At 32.2% G+C, this 21,330-nt stretch overlaps 1 protein-coding gene across 1 annotated transcript in view; it reads right to left on the bottom strand.

Annotated features, from left to right (window-relative positions):
• Positions 1–21,330, bottom strand: part of LOC126887030 (uncharacterized) — a 560,578-nt gene that overhangs the window by 444,514 nt on the left and 94,734 nt on the right. Inside the window, exons 2-3 of the mRNA XM_050654335.1 lie at positions 21,156–21,292; positions 5,129–5,281 (exon numbers count right to left, since the gene is read on the bottom strand). Of these exons, the coding sequence (XP_050510292.1) occupies positions 5,129–5,281; positions 21,156–21,292 (290 nt within the window). The remainder of the gene's footprint in view (positions 1–5,128; positions 5,282–21,155; positions 21,293–21,330) is intronic.

Genomic DNA, 21,330 nt, shown 5'->3' with positions numbered 1-21,330 from the left:
TATCCTGTCGTACGCCTCTGGTAGTAGCTAGAAACGTTTATTTATCTTAATTGAGTAGGGTGTACAGTACCTACACTTTCTGCCAAGTATGATAAGGATAGGCCAAATAGTTTCAAAGTACTGGCTATAAATAATTTTTAAATTCTAATAATATGAATCATAATATATGTATAAATTAATCAAAATATCTGTGCCGTTTCATATTTAACTTCAAATATCTCGAAAACTAATGACTTTATCGTTACCAATGAAGAGTATATTATTTACGTAGAAAGTATTGGTGAATCTAAAAATGGCACTAAAATGGTAATTCCTCCAGTGGCGTAGAATTTGAGAAGGGTCAACCATTCACTATCCCCTGTCGTACGCCTCTAGTAGTAGCTAGAAACGTTTGTGTATCATAATTTAGTAGGCTGTATAGAAGTCGCACTTTCTGTCAAGTATGAAAAGGATATGTCAAGCAGTTTTAAAAAGCTGAGCAAAAATAATTTTTAAATTTTTAGATAAAACACCCTGTAACTCAGTAAGGAACCACATTTTATTTAAGTGTTTTAGGTTAAATCTTCATATTTTGAGCTAATGTTTCTCCAGTTACTATATGGACAATTATTAATGAAACACCCTGTATAATAAAAGCATATCATAATCAATATTGTGGAGCAACATATAATTTTCCTTCTTCATTGACAGTAGATATGAAATATACGTGAATTTGACAATTTCAATTGATAATGAATTATTTAAGAAAGTTGCAATATTTCTCCGCTATTCGCGCACGATCTTCTCGTATCCCCTCCAAGTACTTGCACACGGCGAATAGGCGAAGCAACGAAGCACTAAAAAGCCCAAAACCTAGGAATTTTGTGCAGTAAGTAAGTTTTTGAATTCTATTCGAGAGAGTGTCAGGCAATTTTGTGAACTAAATTGATCTCCGGCAAAAATTTTTGTGCATAAGAAAATGCGTCTTCAAAGTGCATCTCGAAGAGATGGAAAATGAAAAATTTTGAACTCAGGAAATATTGACGTAAATGAATTCAGTTTTTATATTTGGGGGTTTTGGAGGTCATTGAACACGAATTTCATGACGGCGATGGCCTCCGATGTAACTGGTGCCCTCCCAGGATGGAAGACGTCGCCTGGGACGATTAAATAATTCGCGGGACAATCGAATAATTCGCGAAATGAAGATTGGATCGAAAAACTGAAAAGAACGTGTTCAATATTTTTCAATAATATATCGAATGACACTAAACACGACCCCCTACTCCATCCTCTGGAGGTGTGGTGGGGGTAACTTTAAAATCTTAAATGAAAATCCCCATTTGTTATTGCAGATATTGCAGATTTGGATTGCTTTCGTAAAAATAAGCAGCTTTTATTCGAGACATTTTTTCGAATTCTGAACAGATGGCGCTATAATCCAAAAAACGATTTATCGTGATACCATAGGTAAATTATAGAAACGGTCTATTATCTCAAGAAATACCAAATAAAAAACCAAAAAATATTTGTTTAATATTTTTTAAGAACCTATCGAATAACATCAAACACGACTCTCAACACCACCGGCTGGAAGGGGGTTGGAGGGTAACTTTAAAATCTTAAATAGGAGCCCTCATTTATGGCAGATTTGGATTCCTTACTTAAAATAAGTAAGCTTTATTCGAGACATTTTTTCGAATTACGGATAGATGGTGCTTTATTAGGATAAACACCATTTATTAGCGTCATCTATTAACAATTCTAAAAAATGTTTTGAATAAATGTTACTAATTTTTTTATGATGAATCCAAATCTGCAATTAAACATGAGGATTTTTATTTGATTTTAAAGTTACCCCCACCCCACCTCCAGAGGTGGAGTGAAGGGGCGTGTTTGATGTTATTCGATAGGTTCTTGAAAAATATTAAACACGTATTTTTTGGTTTTTTATTTGGAAGTGTATTTCTCGAGATATTAGACCGTTTCTATAATTTACCTATGGTATCACGATAAATCGTTTTTTCCGATTATAGCGACATCTGTCCACAATTCTAATAAATGTCTCGAATAAAAGTTCCTTATTTTTACGTAAGCAATCTAAATCTGCAATAAAAAAATGGGGTTACCGTTTAAGATTTTAAAGTTATCCCCACCCCACCTTTAGGGTGTGGAGTAAGGGGGTCGGGTTTAGTGTCATTCGATAGATTATTGAAAAATATTCAACATGTCTTTTTCAGTTTTTCGATCCAATCTTCGTTTCCCGAATTATTATTCGGTCGTCCCGCGAATTATTCGATCGTCCCAGGCGACGAGTTTCACCCTGGGCACCAGGTACCTCGGAGACCATCGCCGTCATGAAATTCGTGTTCAGTGACCTCCAAAATCCCCAAGTATAAAAATTGAACTCATTTCCCTCAATATTTCCTGAGTTATAAATTTTTCATTTTCCATCTCTTCGAGATCCACTTTGACAATGCATTTTCTCATGCTCAAAATTTTTCGCCGGAGATCAATTTAGTTTACAAAATTGCCTGACACTCTCTTGAATCGAATGCAAAAAGTTGCATGACGATTCATCTTACTCCACAGAATTACTAGGTTTAATGCTTCGTTGCCTCGCCTAATACGTACCTACTTTTTAATATTTTTGTGTTGTTGAATTATTATTTTCTACTTGTTCTTCTTGTTTCTTACTTTTTTTTTCTCTTGTATGCTCTTGTTGATAGTTTTGTTTACCTCCGAATTTTCTATTGTCAGTATCTTATTTTGTTGAACAAAAGTGTCCTTCGTTCTTTCTCAATGGTGCCACTTCTCACACTGCACTCAGTACCTATAGACCAGTAACGATCTGCGAAAAAACGTTTATTTTTGGATGTGAGAGGTGACACCTTCAGTAATAATAATTGACTTATGCTCCTTCTCAAATATGCCCGGAACATTAATAAAAAAATTAAAATATTTAAAAATTTCGAAAAACATCGATTTTTTTCTTTTTTCTTTGCTTATAACTTTAAAACGATTCATTTTGGAACAAAGTCGTAGAGAAATAAAATAAAGATAATTGAATTTTGTATGATATACGACTGGTAAAAAATGTCTTAACGTATTACCTTTTCTGCAATATAGCAATAAATACAAAATAAGGGGGCAAAATAAGTCTGTTGTTATTCAACATTTTTTAACCACTTAGAACCTTAGTAATTCGCTTAGGAAATTCTTTGTAACTTACTTAAATCGTCTACAAAATATCAGTAAAATCAACCTAATAAATTTTGCATAATAAATTTGCAATCTAAATGTTTTTAAAAAAGTTCAAATTTTTAAAAATCTTTCGGAACAAAAAGTAGACCATTTAGAAGTTTGTTAATTTTTTTACATATAAAAAGGTGCTCTACCTATCTAATACACTTTACAGAATTAAAATCGGATTATTTAAGGGGCCCCAGCAATGTTTTAAATTTATAAACAATTTTTTGGCTTATAAACAAATAGCTTTGTTTAATAATAAAAAAATTAATTTTTAGCAATGCAAATAATTAAAATCGGTATAATTTGACCTAAACTTACAAATGCTGTCAGCAGAATTGCTATTTTATTTTTTAATCAAACGTTACTCGCGTTCAAAAATTACAATTTCTCGATTTTTTGAAAGTTCCACCGCGTTTATCTCGAAAACTATGCATCCTACGAAAAAACTTGTAAGAACATTATTTGCTTAGAATTACCCAAGAAATACAAAAAAAGCGAAAAGTCTATTTTATGTAATTCCTCAAGTTCTTTGTTTATAACAATCTTATCGACATCCGGATCAACTGTTACCCAAAAAATTCGTGTTCTACAAGTCAAAATACATAAAAATACTTGGGTAGGTCCATCTAAATAAAGGAGCCCGTAGCACCCCCTCCTAACCACAGCACTAATTTGTTTATAAGCCAAAAAATTGTTTATAACTTTAAAACATTTCTGAGGCTGCTTAAATAATCAGATTTCAATTCTGTAAAGTGAATTAGATAGGTGGAGTACTTCTTTATATGTAAAAAAATTGACAAATTTTTGTATGTTCTAGTTTTTGTTGTGCAAGAATTTATAAAATTAAATTTTTTTAAAAAAAGTTTAGATTGCAGAATTATTATGCAAAATCTAGTAAGTCAATTTTAATGAAATTTGGTGTACGGTTTTAGCACATTACAAAAATTTTCTAAGCGAATTAGGAAGGTTCCAAGTGTAACCTAAGTGATGGAAAATCATTGAATAAGGACAGCCTTGTTTTGTCCCCTTATTTTATGTTTATTGCTATTTTGAAGCAAGGGTGATAAATTAAGACACTTTTAACCAATCGAATTTGATAGAAAATTTAATTATCTTTGTTTTATTCTTATAGGACTTTGTTCTAAAATGAACAGTTTTTCAGTTATAAGCAAAAAAAGTAGAAAAAAAAACGAAATATTTTAAAATTTTTAAATATTTTATTTTTTTTACTAATGTTCCAGGCATATTTGAGAAGGAGCATAAATAACTTATTATTAACGAAGTTATCACCTAACTTTATCCGCAAAAATCTGAATGCCACCTCTCATATCCACCTAAAAACAGATCCTTACTTGTCTATTCAAGGAAATATTATAATAAAACTTAATAATTGTTTCTGACTGATGTGAGATTGCACTTTCAGTTTGCTTGTGTGTTTATAAAATAAAATAAAATTTCAATTATGGTTTTGTTTGGAATAATTACTTGAGATTATGACTGAGATCCAAAATAATACCTAACCTAATCCTAATCACCGTAAAATCCTAATATCCGGTTTTTACTTTAAAAAGAAAAAACCGGTTATAACCGGGACAAAAAACAACCGGTAAAACCGGTTATTGCGAAGTAAAAAAACCGGTTTTAGGTTTAAACCGGTAGGTTGTTCCCATCCCTAGCCAGAACTCCGCTATCGCGTCGTTCGGGTCAACGGCAATCTCGTGCGTGAAAGTATCACTTTCCGCACTAGTTAGGAAAATAACTATTTTAGTCGTGTTTAAATTTTTTTGATCATCAGTTTCGGTTGAAAAGACAACAGAAAGAAAATATAAAACGTTACCCAACACTTTTGTTTGTAAGTATAAGTGTTAGTGTTATAACCAAATAACAATAAACTTACTTTCCCATCGTTTATCAGTTATAATTGAAGGAGAAAAAGTTCTATACGAATCCCTTCTCTCAACGTTTTGCCCGATATACCACCCTTTACATTCCTCGGTTTTAGAATCACAGTTAATTGGTGAAAGCGGTGGATCTGGATATATCTTGGACTCTAAAATCAGAAAATAGTTATAGTAGAAAAAATGAAAGACTACTCATGAGTGATCATAATAAACACATCTTTTCTATGTTCCAGAAAGTAATGAATCAGTACCAGTATTATATGAAAAGTATAATATATAATTATTACATGTACTTGCGCTGGCCAATTTTTTTTGTGACACGGTGACAGGAAAGTATAGTATGTCTGTTCGTTCATGGGTAATCTTTAATTTTTCCTACTACATATATTTATGACATAAGTGTTAAAAATACAATTCTAACAGGATGTGTACGTATTTTCGGCTGCAATGCTATTTAAATCGGGATTCATTTTTTTCGAATCCTGAGAAAACTAATAAGTATTTTGAAAAATATAAACGCAGAATGAAAGATTACGTTATTAGCGAGGGCCGAAAGTCCCTGATAACTTCTATAATGTTTATTTTAATAAGTTACAGGGGTGAAAAACTAAGAGAAAATTTAGTGTGATTTTATATTTAAATATCTCATTCAAAATAAACTTTTTATTTATTCTAAGGGACTTTCGGCCCTCGGTAATAATTTAGTCTTTCATTCTGCCTTTAAATTTTTCAAAAATATTTATTGGTTTTTTCAGGATTTGAAAAAATGAACACAATGTACGTGGTAATATTTTCCAAATCTATCTTTATCTTATAACGTATTTATATACTCAGTCGAATAGAATACTCAGACACTCAGTCGAATAGAATATTGTCAGCATATTGTCAGTCAGACGTGAAAATCAGTGACAATTTTAAGTATTTGACATGGCATCGTAGCCCAATAAATGACCGTTTTGGAGTGTAACTTTCAGGGGCAACTCCGAATTGTATGAAAATTTGGATTTAGGTTCTACTTACCCTCCACTTCAAAGTTGAATTTGTGCCTTTGGTTTCTTTTACTTGGCGGCTGACAGTCACCCCTTCTCGGGGGTGAAAAACGCGTGTTTAAAATAAACACGGAAATGGATAAATTGACGGATTATAAGCAACTTTCGTTCCATAAAGTTTTTTACGTAAGTCAATACATTTCGAATTATTCGTGATTGAAAATGTTGATTTTTCGACAAAAAAAAAACTACGTTTTCATACCGTTTTTCGCAAATAACTCAAAAAGCAAATATTTTACGAAAAAAAAATATTCTTAGCAAAAGTGTAGCTTATAAAAAAGCGAACAAAATGGTGTATCAGTGAAATCTATAAATTGAGTAAAGGCCAAGTTGTAGCTCATGAAAAATACTTTCTTAGTCGTCTAATTTAATTCCAAATCGAATAATTCAACGCGAAATCACCGAAAAATTAAGCACTTTTCGGGAAAAGCTTATTAACATTTTTAAAGTATCTAAAAGCTTCACATTTGTTTTTTACAAAAGTTTCTAGCATCAAAAATTAACGAGTTACACTAAAAAAAAGTTTACCCCTTTTTTGGTAAAAAAAAATTGTGAAAACCTCACTCTATTTAGCAGCCTAAAAAAAAATAATCGATACCCCTTTACTATTTATTTTAACTGTATGTGTATTGTTTATATGATCTGTAAGTTTAACTGGTTTAAAGTGCTATTAAAAAAAATGATTTTTTCTACAACCACTATTCAAAGTGCACTTTTCTGCACGGTTTTATGTTAGAAAACTTGATATTTTCTCACAGTATAAGATATTTGACATTAGTGTGCAGAAAAGTGACGTTTCTGTGCCGCAAAGTGACGTTTCTGTGCCGCAAAGTTCTTTTCTGCACAGTTGACTACCGCATTCTGAGTAACGTTATATTCTGTTTACATCCGTGGTTAAACTTTAGACAAATATATAACCTATAAGACAATTATTATATTTAACTATAGCATAGAAACTAAATTATGGATGTTACAACTGTTTTATTTTACAATTTTATTCTTAGTAAACATTTTATAATTATCAAATAACCAATAAGGATTTAGCAACCTGTGCAAGAGACGTCGAATGAAGTAGGTTTTGTGTAAATCCGTGACTGCATAAATATAATGTCAATAATGTGTAATAATTGTTTAAATTTAAACAAATTAAGGCAGTGCATTAATTTTTTAACTGATTTCTGTGTAATTTATTTAGGTATAAGGAATTTAAATTGATTAGTAGGTATTAATTAAATACAGTTTAAAATTTATCACATAGGTACCTATTATAATTAATCGTCGTTTGGAAATTGTGATTTTTATTTTTAGGAAAAACTGTGCTTGTAGAAAAAGTATAGTGTGAAACACGTGCAGAAAGGTAATTTCTCACTCGTTTGAATTGCGGCACTCGCTTGCGCTCGTACCGCAACTTTTCAAACTCGTGAGAAATTAGTACCTTTCTGCACTTGTTGCACAATATACTATTATAGTAAAAAAAAATCAAAAATTTTTGAAAAGTTTCCTTTTTTCAAAATAATTTAAAAAGTATTAGTGATAAGAAAAATCTTAAACAGTAAAAAATGTAGGTTTTGCTATTTTAAATATGCTAGTTTCATGTTGTTTTTCCGTAAGACAAAAATTGGTTAAGATATGGCTGTTCAAAATTTGCATACACTCGTGATTAGTGACCCCTTCAAGCTTTTTCAACTATAACCTTTTCAAAAATAAACATTTTAAACCGCAGAGATTGACAGATCATATAAAAAATAGATAAGTAAGTAAATTGTCTGTAAAGCGGTAGCGATTAATTTCATTTGGTGAGCTAAACACGGGGAGATTTTCATGATTTTTTTTACTAAAAAAAAAAGAGGGCCAACTTTATTTTGAGCGTAACTCGCTTATTTTTAATGCTAGAAACTTTTATAAACAATTAAAATAAATATTCGTATAAACACTTTAAAAAGTTTGAATAGGTTTTTCCCGAAAAGTGCTTAATTTTTCAATGATTTCACCTTGAAATATTCGATTTGAAATTAGACGAATAAGAACGTATTTTTCATGAGCTACAACTTTGTTTTTACTCGATTGAGAGACTTACTGATACACCATTTTTTTCGGTTTTTTATAAGCTACACTTGTGCTAAGAATATTTTGTACGATCAAAGATTTACTTTTTGAGTTATATGCGAAAAACCGTGTGAAAACGTAGTTTTTTTGTCGAAAAATAAACATTTTCAATCGCGAATAACTCGAAAAGTATTCACTTACGTAAAAAACTCAAATTAGTCAATTTATCCATTTCCGGTCTTATATTTAACGTATGTTTTTTCACCCCCGAGAAGGGGTGACTATCACCCCCCAACAGTGGCGGCCCGTGAGGTAGTGCCATAGAGCCATGGCACTACCTTGCTAATTATCCATAAACATATTTTTTATCTTCAAAACTTTTTAATTCCTATTAATTTTTTGTGTGTATTTCTTTTGATCTTCATAAATTATATAAAATATGGCAACTATGGGCGCAATACAATCCCTGCCGACAGCGGAGAGTATTCGACAGGAGAATCTCCTTCGCGCCGAAGTCAGTACTGGCACGAGTAAAGAGAGAAAGATTTTACGAGCATTATATGTAAGTGACAGAGAAAGAGCTATATTGGACTATTAGTATACCTTAGTATACATTAGAATATAGACTATTAGTATACATTAGAATCTCTGTGCCAGGCACGAGGGTATGAAGCCAGGTCTATTTATTTTGAGTTTCTTTACGTGCTGGTTTGTCGCTTTTATTATGTATATTTTCTGTTAAAAAGTTTTTGTATTTATAATTAAACTTTTAGTGCATCATAATCGTGGGTATTTTGATAATATTTTGATTATTTCTTAAGTTTAATTTATTAATTGACAATAAAGATTAGTATTTTAAAAAAATTTTTGGTGGTTTTTCGCTAGAAAAAAAAACTACAAATGTTATAAGGTGTTGTGGAGCTTTCGAGTTAGCTTTAAGAGGTCACGACGAAAAAGAAAATTCAGAAAATAGAGGCATATTTAAGGAGCTGGTCAATTTTAGCGCCGAATTAGACAACGACTTAAAGGTTCATAATATTCAAAGTACCAGATCTTTCAAAGGTCTACCTTCTCCGGACATTTAGTTGCTTCTAATTTATTTATGTCGGAGAAGTTTTCTGCTTATAAGCATCAGTTCTCCGAATCATTTCTTAATGAACCATGGAGACAATTTTAATTTTTAAGCAAAACTCGGTTTAAAACTGAATTAGAAGTAGGTACTGTATTAGCGAGACGAATTAAGTACTACCTCTGGGGCTGTTTCGCTATCGGTTTTATTGTAGAGGGAAGGTTTAAAAAGCACATTTGAAGAAACTATTAAACTTTTAAGTATTTTATTTACCATTCCTACACCAACATCTGAAGCAGAACGCTGTTTTTCGATGTTTACATCGAAACCTAGTGCTTTAGGTATGCTATCTGCAGAAAAGCATTTTGTAAATTGTATTGATAATTTTAATTATAAAGTCATTGAAAACTTTGCAACCAAAAAATAGAAGAATGAACTTCATATATCGTAAACTTTAAAAGTGACATTACAAAAATTTGTGCATATGTGTGAATAATGAAATAGTATTATTTTTATAAATTGGTAAATAGAGACAAAATCCTAATAACAATTTTCAAGCACTATCAGCAGTAAATGCTGGTGGTAGGTTAAGAGGTTTTTATTATTAATTAATTTACGGAACTGTTTTGATCAATGTTGGACAATTGCTTGGCACCTCAGATCAATAAACTTAAGATATGTACTTAAGATAAAAATATCCGAGCATATTTTTTTTAGTTTTTGTTGTCAGTATACCTTTTTTTGACAATATCGTGAATCCGTCACTAAAAATTTTGGCGGCTGCCCGAGTTGTGGCACTACCTTCTTAAAGTGGTACGAGCCGCCACTGCCCCCCAAGTAAAAGCAACCAACAGCACAATTTCAACTTTGAAGTGGAGGGTAAGTAGAACCTATATCCAAATTTTCATGCAATTCGGAGTTGCCCCTGAAAATTACACGGTATCGCCGTATTTCCCGTTCATGTACAGGGCTATCGGGAATATCTGGAGTTGTTGATTAAATACTATTGATATACACGGTGTTAGTAAATAAGTATGAACAATTTTAAGGGCTAATTCTACATGAAAAATTAATGCCAGTTTGCTCTATAAACATATGTCCGCAAATGCTTAGTTTCGGAGATACGGGGTGTTGAATTTTTTATTTCAAACTGCCAATTTATTTATTTCTCTAAGACCAGTTGAGCTATGAAAATGAAATTTGGTGAGTTTTAGGAGGTAGTTATTACGAATTTTATGACATACAATTAAGAATTTTGTATTCATCATTGGCGCGCCTACGGGCAATGGTCTGAATTATTTTAAAGAAAAAAATAGTACCCCACAGAGATATTTCGAATTAGAAAATATTTTTAAATTCCACGTCTAATTTATGATAAAAAACCTTTCTTGCCTTTTTTCATATGATGCACCGTTTTTATGCAGCAAAATAAAACATCTTGGCGCATATTTTTCATTTCTTAATACATCATCAAGAACTATCCAATATAATAATACTAAACTAGAACAATAACAGAAAATATTACTAATACCATTTCAACTAGGTGCAAAGCTGCAAGAAATGTTTAAAATGATCTCCTTTACAGGTAACAGAAGAATTTTATATTCATCATTGGCGCGCGTACGGGTAATGGTCTGAATTTTTTGTAGAAAAAAATAGTACGCCACTGAGATATGTCAAACTAAAAATCATTTTTGAATTCCTCGTTCAATTGACGACAAAAAATCTTTCTTGCCTTTTTTTCATATGCGGCGCCGTTTTTATGCAAAAAAATTAAACATCTTAACGTTTACAAAGTATTTGAACTAAGTTTCTATGCATATGGAAACGGTTTCACCCCTATTCAGCGGTCCCTATAAGCGCGGTCCCCGATTGAGCGGTCTCAATACAGCGGTCCCCGTTTCAGCGGTACCCCGATTCAGCGGTGCCCGATTCAGCGGTCCCCATAAACGCGGTCCCCAATAGAGCGGTCTCAATAAGAAAATAATAATATGACAATGATAAAAGTAATTAGTTTTATTGTAGGATATTATTTTAACCTATTCTTGTTTGAAAATATACAGGTAATATCTAAGTATCTGGTATATACCCCAGTTAATAGGGAAAAAAATCATCGATTTCACGTAAAAATGTTCTACACGGTTTTCAAAGTTTTAAACGGTAGATGAGGGATAACTGATGATAATTCCGTGAAGACGTACAGCTGATTTTGCTTTTTTCTTTTAAACAATTGTAAAGAATGAAAAAAGCAGTTTTTTTACTATAAAACGTTTATTGTACATTTTAGAGAAAAATGTTTCAAATAAATGTAGATCTTAAAAAGTTCTTTAATTTGGTGGTAAGCATATTGTAATAGGTATATAAACAATTGACCGAGATAATTGCAATTGCAAAGCCATATAGAGGGTGATTTTGGGACAATTTATTGTTTATTTTATAAAATTCATTTTTTATTGTTAAAACTACTGTCCCCAAGAGGGTCCTGTTTTTACTCATTTTCCTGAACGATGCCCCTCAAACGGCATGCTGCAGAACCAAACGCCGCTGAAACGGGTCGGTGGAATAGAGAACCGCCGAAACGGGGACTGCTGAAATGGGTACCGCTAAACCGGGGACTGCTGAAAAGGGTCGGTGGAATCGAGAACCGCTGAAACGGGGACTGTTAAAATGGGGTCTTACCATGGAAACTACCTCAAATACTTGGTAAGCGTTAAGATGTTTTATTTTTTTGTATAAAAACGGCGCCTCGTATGAAAAAAAGGAAAGAAAGATTTTTTGTCGTAAATTGAACCAGCAATTCAAAAATTATTTTTAATTTGACATATCTCAGTGGCGTACTACTTTTTTCTTCAAAAAATTCAGACCATTACCCGTACCCGCGACAATGATGAAAGTAAAATTTTTCTGTTATCTGCAAAGGAGATCATTTTAAACATTTTTTGCAGCTTTGCACCTAGCTGAAATCTTATTAGTAATATTTTCTGTTATTGTTCTAGTTTAGTATTATTATATTGGATAGTTCTTGATGATGTATTAAGAAATGAAAAATACGCGCCAAGATGTTTTATTTTTCTGCATAAAAACGGTGCATCATATGAAAAAAAGACAAGAAAGGTTTTTTATCATAAATTAGACGTGAAATTTAAAAATATTTTCTAATTCGAAATATCTCAGTGGCGTACTATTTTTATCTTTAAAATAATTCAGACCATTGCCCGTAGGCGCGCTAATGATGAATACAAAATTCTTAATTGTATCTCATAAAATTCATAATAACTACCTCCTAAAACTCACCAAATTTCATTTTCGTAGCTCAACTGGTCTTAAAGCAATAAATAAATTGGCAGATTGAAATAAAAATTTCAACACCCCGTATCTCCGAAACTAAGCATTTGCGGACATATGTTTATAGAGCAAACTGGCATTAATTTTTCATGTACAATTAGCCCTTAAAATTTTTCATACTTATTTACTAACACCCTGTATAGTGTATTTGATAAATAATTGATTTAAGACGTGAACTTAATAAAAAGTTATTTATTGTGTATTATTTGTGGAAGATTCAAGCAGGGAATACATCAGGATAATATATTCTGTGATCCAAGTATTTTGTTGTTAAAGATGTTCAAAATTGTAAGCGTTTCATAGTAACAATATACATATTATTAAAAAAACACTTTAACACTTTTCCTCTTTTCTCGATTGAGTATTAGTTATAATGATTAGTTATAGTGACTTGTTCTTAATAAATTGCCTTAAAAAAAATATCATACCGAATTCAACAAGTCCTCCTAAATTTTAATTTTCGACCACTGTGGGGCGTAAGGAAATGGGCGAGTCAAAAAGTTTCACAAAAAAAAAATGAACGTCAGATCGAAAAACTACAAAATACGTCTTCAATAATTTTTAAAAATCTATCGAATGGTACTAAACATGACCCCACACGGAGAGGGGTGGATGGTAAATTTAAAATTTTAAATTCAAACCCCGCGATATTTCGCAAAAACATCAGATCGAAAAATTGCAAAATACACGTTCAAAATGTTTTTGAAAAATCTATCGAATGGTACCAAACACGACACCCCCGGAGGTGGGGTGGGGGTTACTTTAAAATATTAAATGGCACCTCCAAATTTTTATTGCAGATTTGGATTCTTTACGTAAAAATAAGCAATTTTTATTCAGGACATTTTTTCGAATTATGGATAGATGGTGCTATAATCGGAAAAAACGATTGTTGGAAATGGAAAACGAAATTAAAAACTGGAAAGTCCCCACTAAAATGGAAAATTTTACTTAACTTACATATTTTGGTTTTAGGACCTAATAATCACAACTCAATAGGTCCCCATAACCAGAGCCGGCCCGTGGGTAATATTTCACCCGTGCGAATTACTATTTTGGCGCCCCCCCCCCCTCCCGAGGGGGCAATTCAAAAGTTCAACTTTATATGGTTGTAAAAGTAAGGTTGTAAGTATCATGTTTTATTTGAACTTAAGTTGACAAGTTATACAAGTAGATTTTATTTACAAGTCCTGAATACAGTTTCAAAAATGGTTATACAAATTTAATGACTATGGTTATTTATCAATAAAAAAATGGTTTTTTAATAAGAATTAAGCTTTAAAATGAATTAAACTTGAAAATAACAATGTTGAGCTTTGGACATAAAGTGGTAGGCCTTGTAAGGCAATGAGGCATGACATTGTGTTTTTATGTTATAGGCTAAGTTGAACAAAGTTAACTTTTCTAGATTTTCTCTGGGAAAACTCATTTACAATTGCATTAACATCAATTTTGCATCGAGCACTGCAAACTCAATTGACATCAAAGCTAGTCACACCAATCTGTCTTGCGACATGGAAGACCTCAGATAATTTTTTACTATTTTCAACTTGGAGAAACTCCTTTCTCCACTCGCGACAGACACTGGGAAAGTGAGAAGGATTCGCAGTGCTACACACAGGTTAGGAAAGTTCTCCACAAATCCGTTGTCTGCTAAGTAGCTCAACATGTCAACTGGGCCTTTGATTTTGCCTTTGTCTTCTTTTTCGACATTCTGAATCATGTTTTTGACAAGTTTCAATTCAGAATATAGTTGAAGACTATCAATGTCACTGTGCTGGCCATTAGTGAGAGCAATGTGTAGGTCCTTGCAGCATGTTAATAAGGTTTTGTCATCACTTGTGGTCTTTGAATGTAGAAACCCAAACAGTTGGTGATAGTTTTGAAGCTGCTCAAATCTGTCTCCTAGAGAAGAAATACACTGATCCCAGACCGCGTAGAAGAATTTAGTTTTGAACACGATCTCAGGATCAAGAACTGTTTCATCACTTGATTTATAAAAAATCATTTTCTTCTTTTTTCTCGGCCGCAGTTCACTTTCTTTAGGGAATGCTGGGTCAACTTCAATCATTTCGGCCACTTCCCTGCAATCGACTAATATTCTGTTGAATCTTGCACAACTCCTTGTTTCTTGAAAAAATTGCTTCGTTGAAGAAACCAAAGCAAGAGAGTTTGCTATGTCCATGTTAACCTTTTGAAGTTTCTTGCGTATGAGGTTTATCTTAAACAAAATCATATACCACGTTACTAAGCAGCAGATGAATCGGAAATCTTTCAACTTTTTGGCCAAACTTGTAGCTGTATTTCTTGCATATCCGTCTAGCCTTTTTTGGTCTTGACTACATTCAAAAAGCGCGTCATAGACTTCCCCAAGCTGATATATCAGTGGCACAACCGCATTAATTCGACTCTCCCACCTATAGACTGGGAGATATTATACAGAAGTTCAGCCACGATTTTCTAAGTCCTGCCTTTTGCAATACTGGAAGGGTAGACGATGTAATTACAATCTGTGGAAACATCCACAAATTTCCTGTGACATTTTCCTGTAAAAATTAGATTTTCCCAAAAAATAAAAATAGGGTTTTGCGATGAATTTCTAAGTCCTGCCATATCCGTAGATAGACAGGATACTATCGATTTTATGAAGAAAATTTTTTGGGCAGGACGGTCGCAAAAGTACTTAGGGAGTATACATATATACAAATATGTATTGAAAATAATGAAATTTTCATGATTTTCTAAGTCCTGCCAACTTAATAAACTAAACATATTTATTTCAAAATGATCAAAAAAATATTGGCATGACGTCTCCTAATGTTTAAGTATACTTGTCCCTTGGAAAATTCTGCGGAAAATTCTCACCCTGATTCCGTGATTTTCTAAGTCCTGCCTTTAAAAAGTTATAATACTCAAATACAATCAATATCTTTTCGGTACTCGGCAGGAAGGTTAAACAGTTCTTGTAAGACGGCAGGAGTCCTAGATTTGTAAGAAAATTCGTGAAAAAGTCAACGATTTTCTAAGTCATGCCATTTTGCACATGTTTCAAGAATCTTAATATAAGTCTATATACAAAGAGGCAGGATGGTTTTATGGTTATTTTGTATACAGGGTGGGGCATTAGTGTGGGCTAGTCCAATTACTCGTTTGTCGTAAGATATACGAAAAAAGTTATTTAGGTAAAACATGTGCCACAGATAGGACTATAATTTAACAGTATTTTCTAATATACAGGGCTACCCGTTTTCACAGGGTGACAAAAATTTATGTTTTTTTAAATGGAATACCCTGTATATTTTTACATTTTTGGATTCTACTCGATGTTCTCTTTAATAAAATATAGTGTTTTGAAATATTATACGAGGTAGTTTAAAATATAATTACGTTTTTTTTTTATTTTGTAGGAACATTCACACCCTATACATATTGTTAGTGATTTGATATCCAAACTTCTATTAATTTATGTTTAAACGATTTTTAATATAGTCTACTATTGTCAGTTATTAATAGTATACCAAAATGTTTAATTTTAGTATACGGGGTTGGTTGAAACTTGAAACTCGGAATGAGTATTTTTTGAGTTTTCTTAAATGGGACACCCTGTATTTTAGTATTATAATAAAATGATATTTTATGGTACCTTTTTATTTGCTAAGCATTTTCTATACCATATTTATATATTAATTTCGGCAGTAAATTGATACAGACAGATTACTCAGGTGGTTTTTGGGGTTTCTGAACAAGAATGTCACATTAGAACAGATCTTTACCTAGTGCCCGGGGTGACTAATATACACGCCGTATTCTTAAATTTCGAGGCTTTCAGACACTAAAGTGATGCAAGTAGATTTCTCGAAGAGTTTTGTGGTTGCTGAACATGAATACGCCATCAGAATCGACCTCCAAAAACTCTCTTAAATTCGAGATCAGTCACCCTTTGCACCAGGTGCTCCGAGGGTCGGTTGTAATGTCATATTCGTGTTCGGCCATCCCAAAAACCATCGAATATTCTGTTTTTTTTTTTATTTATTGCCGATATCCCACGAAACTCCAGATGGCGTGCCTTAGCAGCAACTCTGGGCACTAGGTGATTCAGAGGTCGGTTCTGCTTGCGTATTCGTAACTCCATAAACCTCAAAAATAACAAAATTTTGCCCTTCATACACCGATTTTGACAGGTTTATGCACTTTTGGATGCATGTTATGCACTAAAATGCAATTTCTACCCATTTTTATATTATACACCTTTTCCTGATGTTATCCTGAACACAATGCAAAAAGTTGCAAGTAGATAGATGCTGTATTTAAAAATCGTTATTCTGGTGTTGTTAGTGTTAGTAAATTTTGCTATCAAATATAGGAAACAATATCAGGATAATATCTACAATCCTACAATATTAGGAAAACGAGTTGAGTGCGGCAACTCAGCGCCTGTTACATGCGTGTGTATTTTGTGTTCGAACAAGTAAGAAGGCGGGATAAAATTGCTATGCAACAAAATAAATTAATAACAACAAATTGATTTTAAGGCAATTAATAATTGCAATAAAGGCAATTAATAAATTTATTAATTTTACGGCAATTTAACACAATTCAACTAATCTGAAAATGCTTCCTAAGGCAGATTAAAATAACATAAAACGTGAAAGATGAGACGTGAAACATGAAACTTGAAATAAGAAACAAATAAATTGTGAAAAAACATTTGATTTCATGTGATATACTAATCGAAGAAACAAAAATAAAATTTGTATAGTCGACAATGTAAAGTTATGACGAGGTCGTTGCTGTCATGGCAAACCTTTATTACTTTCTAAGGGAGGCCGCAGATCAAAGAAACGTGAAGTAAAACATAAAACGTAAAACATGAAACAAAATGAATTGTGAAGGACGAAACCGTTTCATATTATATACTAATCAAAGAAACAAAATGAAAATTTGTATAGCCAACAATGGAAAGTAATGATGACGAGGTTGTTACTCTTGCGGCAACTTTTTATTACTGCCCAACATCATAATCATAGTACGTATTTGGTTGCAAACGAACTAAGTAATCATCTTCCCAAATTTAAATAATTTTATAGACTGAGTATTCAAACATCTACATTGTTTTATTGTGGGTCCTGGTTTAAAGAAAACTGATATTTTCTTATCATTACCTATTCGAGTACCTCTCCAGGTTATAATAATTGTACAACTCTTCATTCTACTTTACAACAGAAACCAATGCAATATTAAATTCTTGGTTGGAATTCATATTATGCACGTAATTAACTGTCCAAAACAATGAAACTGAAACCGAAAAATACAACACGATCTCTTTCCTGAAACAGATTTCACCAAGATAAAAATGTTTTATGTGCATGAATCACACTCGCTTCTTGTGTGTGCGGACTTCAATTTGTTTAACTGTGTTTTATTTTCATGAAACGTGTCATGTTTTATGTTTCTTTGGTGTGGGGCCTCTCGAAGATAAAAAAGTTTCAGGCACATGAATCACACTCGTTTTATTGGTGGGCGTACTTTTAAATAGACGGCGGCCTATGACCAGTACTAGAAATTCACAATTGATAAAATCGATTCATCTCTGGAAGAGAAATAAACGTAGCAGTTTTCGTTTTTCTAAATAGAATTTTTCTCAATTCTTTTAAACTCAAAAAACCAAAAAGCGAAAAATTTTTCACATCGATTTTTCTAGAACACTGCATTGCGTATTCTTCTGAGTTAAAGCAAAAGTACCTTTTAGTACAAAACTATCCCAGAATTCAATAATCCAGTGTCAGAGATGCTTAAAAGTTAGACAGAAAAGTTATTCGATAATATATCCGTTTCCGTACCCAAACGGACCCCTATGACCGGTACTAAAAATTGACAATTGATAATTGACATTTGACAATTGACCTCTGGAAGATAAATAAGTGTACCAGTTTTCGTTTTTCCAAATAAAAGCGTTCTGCAGCTATTTTAAAGAAACTAATTACAAGACATCGATATGCTTCTTCTAGACGAAGCATATCGAAGTAGAGGTCGTCCGCCAACCAGATGGTCTGATGACATTTGTAAAGTTGTAAACGGTTTTAGATTAGTGTTTTTTAAGCATACTCGGCATGGTATGACTCAAGAAAAATGTGGTGATATGAATATGTTTGTATAACACCCTGAAATAATTTTACAGACAGATAATTTAATTTTTTTATACGAAATAACTATACAACCATCCTGCCTCTTTGAAAATAGATTTATATTAACCTTCTTGAGATATGTGCGAAATGGCATGACTTAGAAAATCGTGTAATTTTCCACGAATTATCTTACAAATTTTTTATCTATATATAGTAAAAAAGGTGTAACTAAACATCCTGCCATTTTGCATAATGTATACTGAAATTATTTATTTTGTAATAAAATTTATTTTATGACTTAGAAAATCACGGAACCAGAGTGAAAATTTTATACAAAATTTTCCAAGGAACAAGTGCAGTTAAACATTAGGTGACGTCATGCCAATATTTTTTTTGGTCATTTTGAAATAAATATAATTAATTTATTAAGTTGGCAGGACTTAGAAAATCATGAAAATTTCATTATTTTCATTACATATTTGTATATATGTATACTCCCTAAGTACTTTTGCGACCGTCCTGCCCAAAAAATTTTCTTCATAAAATAGATAGTATCCTGTTATTCTATGGATATGGCAGGACTTAAAAATTCATCGCAACTCCCAATTTTTTTATTCATGGAAAATCTAATTTTCACAGAAAAATGTCACAGGAAACCCGTGGATTTTTTCACAAATTGTAAGTACCTTCTCTAACCTTCCAGTATTGCAAAGGGCAGGACTTAGAAAATCGTGGTTGAAGTTCTGTTAATATCTCCCGGTTTACTAGTCTCACTCAAAGGTTTCAGGGTCAAGTTTGTTACGTGTTGTTTCAGAACATCCCAACGATGTGGTAATCCTGCGAAGAAATTGTAGACCTCCTGGATGATTCTGAACATAGAAATTATTTGTCTATAAAAAATTAAAACTTACTAAGACATTCTGAAATATTACTAATTCATTATAAATGAATGAATAATTGGCTTAAAAAATTGACATAATTTAATAATTTATCGCATTTTAATTTTTTTTTTGGGGTGGAAGGAAATTCGCCCCAAACCCTTGGCGCCCTGTGCGGGCGCACGGCTCGCACGGCCCTCGGGCCGGCTCTGTCCATAACGCTCGAGTGACTGCAAATTTAGCATACTTTGCTCCCCTACCATTATTCATTATCATTATTATCTTGGGTAGCGATAAAAAGTATTCGCTTTAAAAATTACACGCTATGGTAAATAATATGAAGTAAATAAGGAAGATATTCACTGGTTACTTATTTCATTTTAATTTAATTATTTTTTTAATCATTTATAAAATTTAAAAGAATAAAAGATAAAAAGTTAGCGATTTAAAAAATAAATAAATTTCTCACCTTCCTTGGATTTCGACAAATGTTTCAAAATCAAATTATCTAAATCGGTTCACTCACTGTGAGCTATTATGAAAAAGATAACAAATAAAAATATAATGACGTTTATTGAACGCCATTTAATGTTTACATATCTAGATATGCCCCGGACAGACGGCGCAACTTGTCGCATTAGGCTTTTATAACATTAGATAATTTAAAGTATACTCCTTTTCATGAACATTTTTCAGTGCGTCACAAATTATAGAAAAAAAGGTAAGTCCGTGATAATACACATTTATGACATTTATTCTAACGTGACATTTTAGTTAAATCTGACAGTTGTCAAATTTTATTTTCAATTTGGAATAAAACCAAATCAATTGTGTCTATTGCATTTATAAAATGGTATTTTCTTTCATTTGTATAGTCTTATAAATTGTACAGATTATATTGATAATATTATTATTTTATTTAATAAATAATTCTTTTTTGATTATGGCGCCATCTATCGACAACTAGAATAATCACCGAACTAGAATAATTACCGAAGTATTCCCAGACGTGCCTTTTTTTCTGTCACATACAATTTAATGCGTTAGAGAGAAATCGAAAAACTGTGACGCACTGAAAGATGATCATGAGAAAAAGAATAGTAGATTGTTTATTTATTTTTGTTTGAAAAACTTAAACGATAAATGAATTTTAATATTGGCAAATTTTACATTTAATTATATAATAATTTTCCAGGGAGTAATAAGTAATTTTTTTAACTGTAATGAGATTTTAAATATTCTTGAATGATAATGGTATCCATCACTCTCAGTAGTATTATGTATGTTATCTTGTCCAATAAGGGGTTAAAAACATCAATGGTGGGAGCACGCAAAATATAATTCTATTATAGTGACGTCACGTTGCCTGGCAACTGTCGATTCTCCCATTGTAAAATTCGATTTTGTGACGTCAGCAAAATAAAATTCTATTTTGCGTGCTCTCACACCAGAGCCACTGCCACTAGAAACTTTATTGGTAGTTAGTATACCTAACAAAATAAAATTCTTACCTTGATCTCCCTTACCGTCAGTATTAGTGAAATATATAGCTGATGTGCCGTTTGTCAAACAAAAGTTATCGCCAATAATAAAGACATCATTAGCATTATTAGCATTAACTAGCAAAGTAATCAGCAATCCCAAAATTCTGAAACAGTAATAATATTATAGATTATAGACATTAAA

The sequence above is a fragment of the Diabrotica virgifera genome, chromosome 6 (assembly GCF_917563875.1).
Source record: "Diabrotica virgifera virgifera chromosome 6, PGI_DIABVI_V3a".
NCBI lineage: Eukaryota > Metazoa > Arthropoda > Insecta > Coleoptera > Chrysomelidae > Diabrotica > Diabrotica virgifera.
This window is presented reverse-complemented; position numbering and strand designations above follow the sequence as displayed.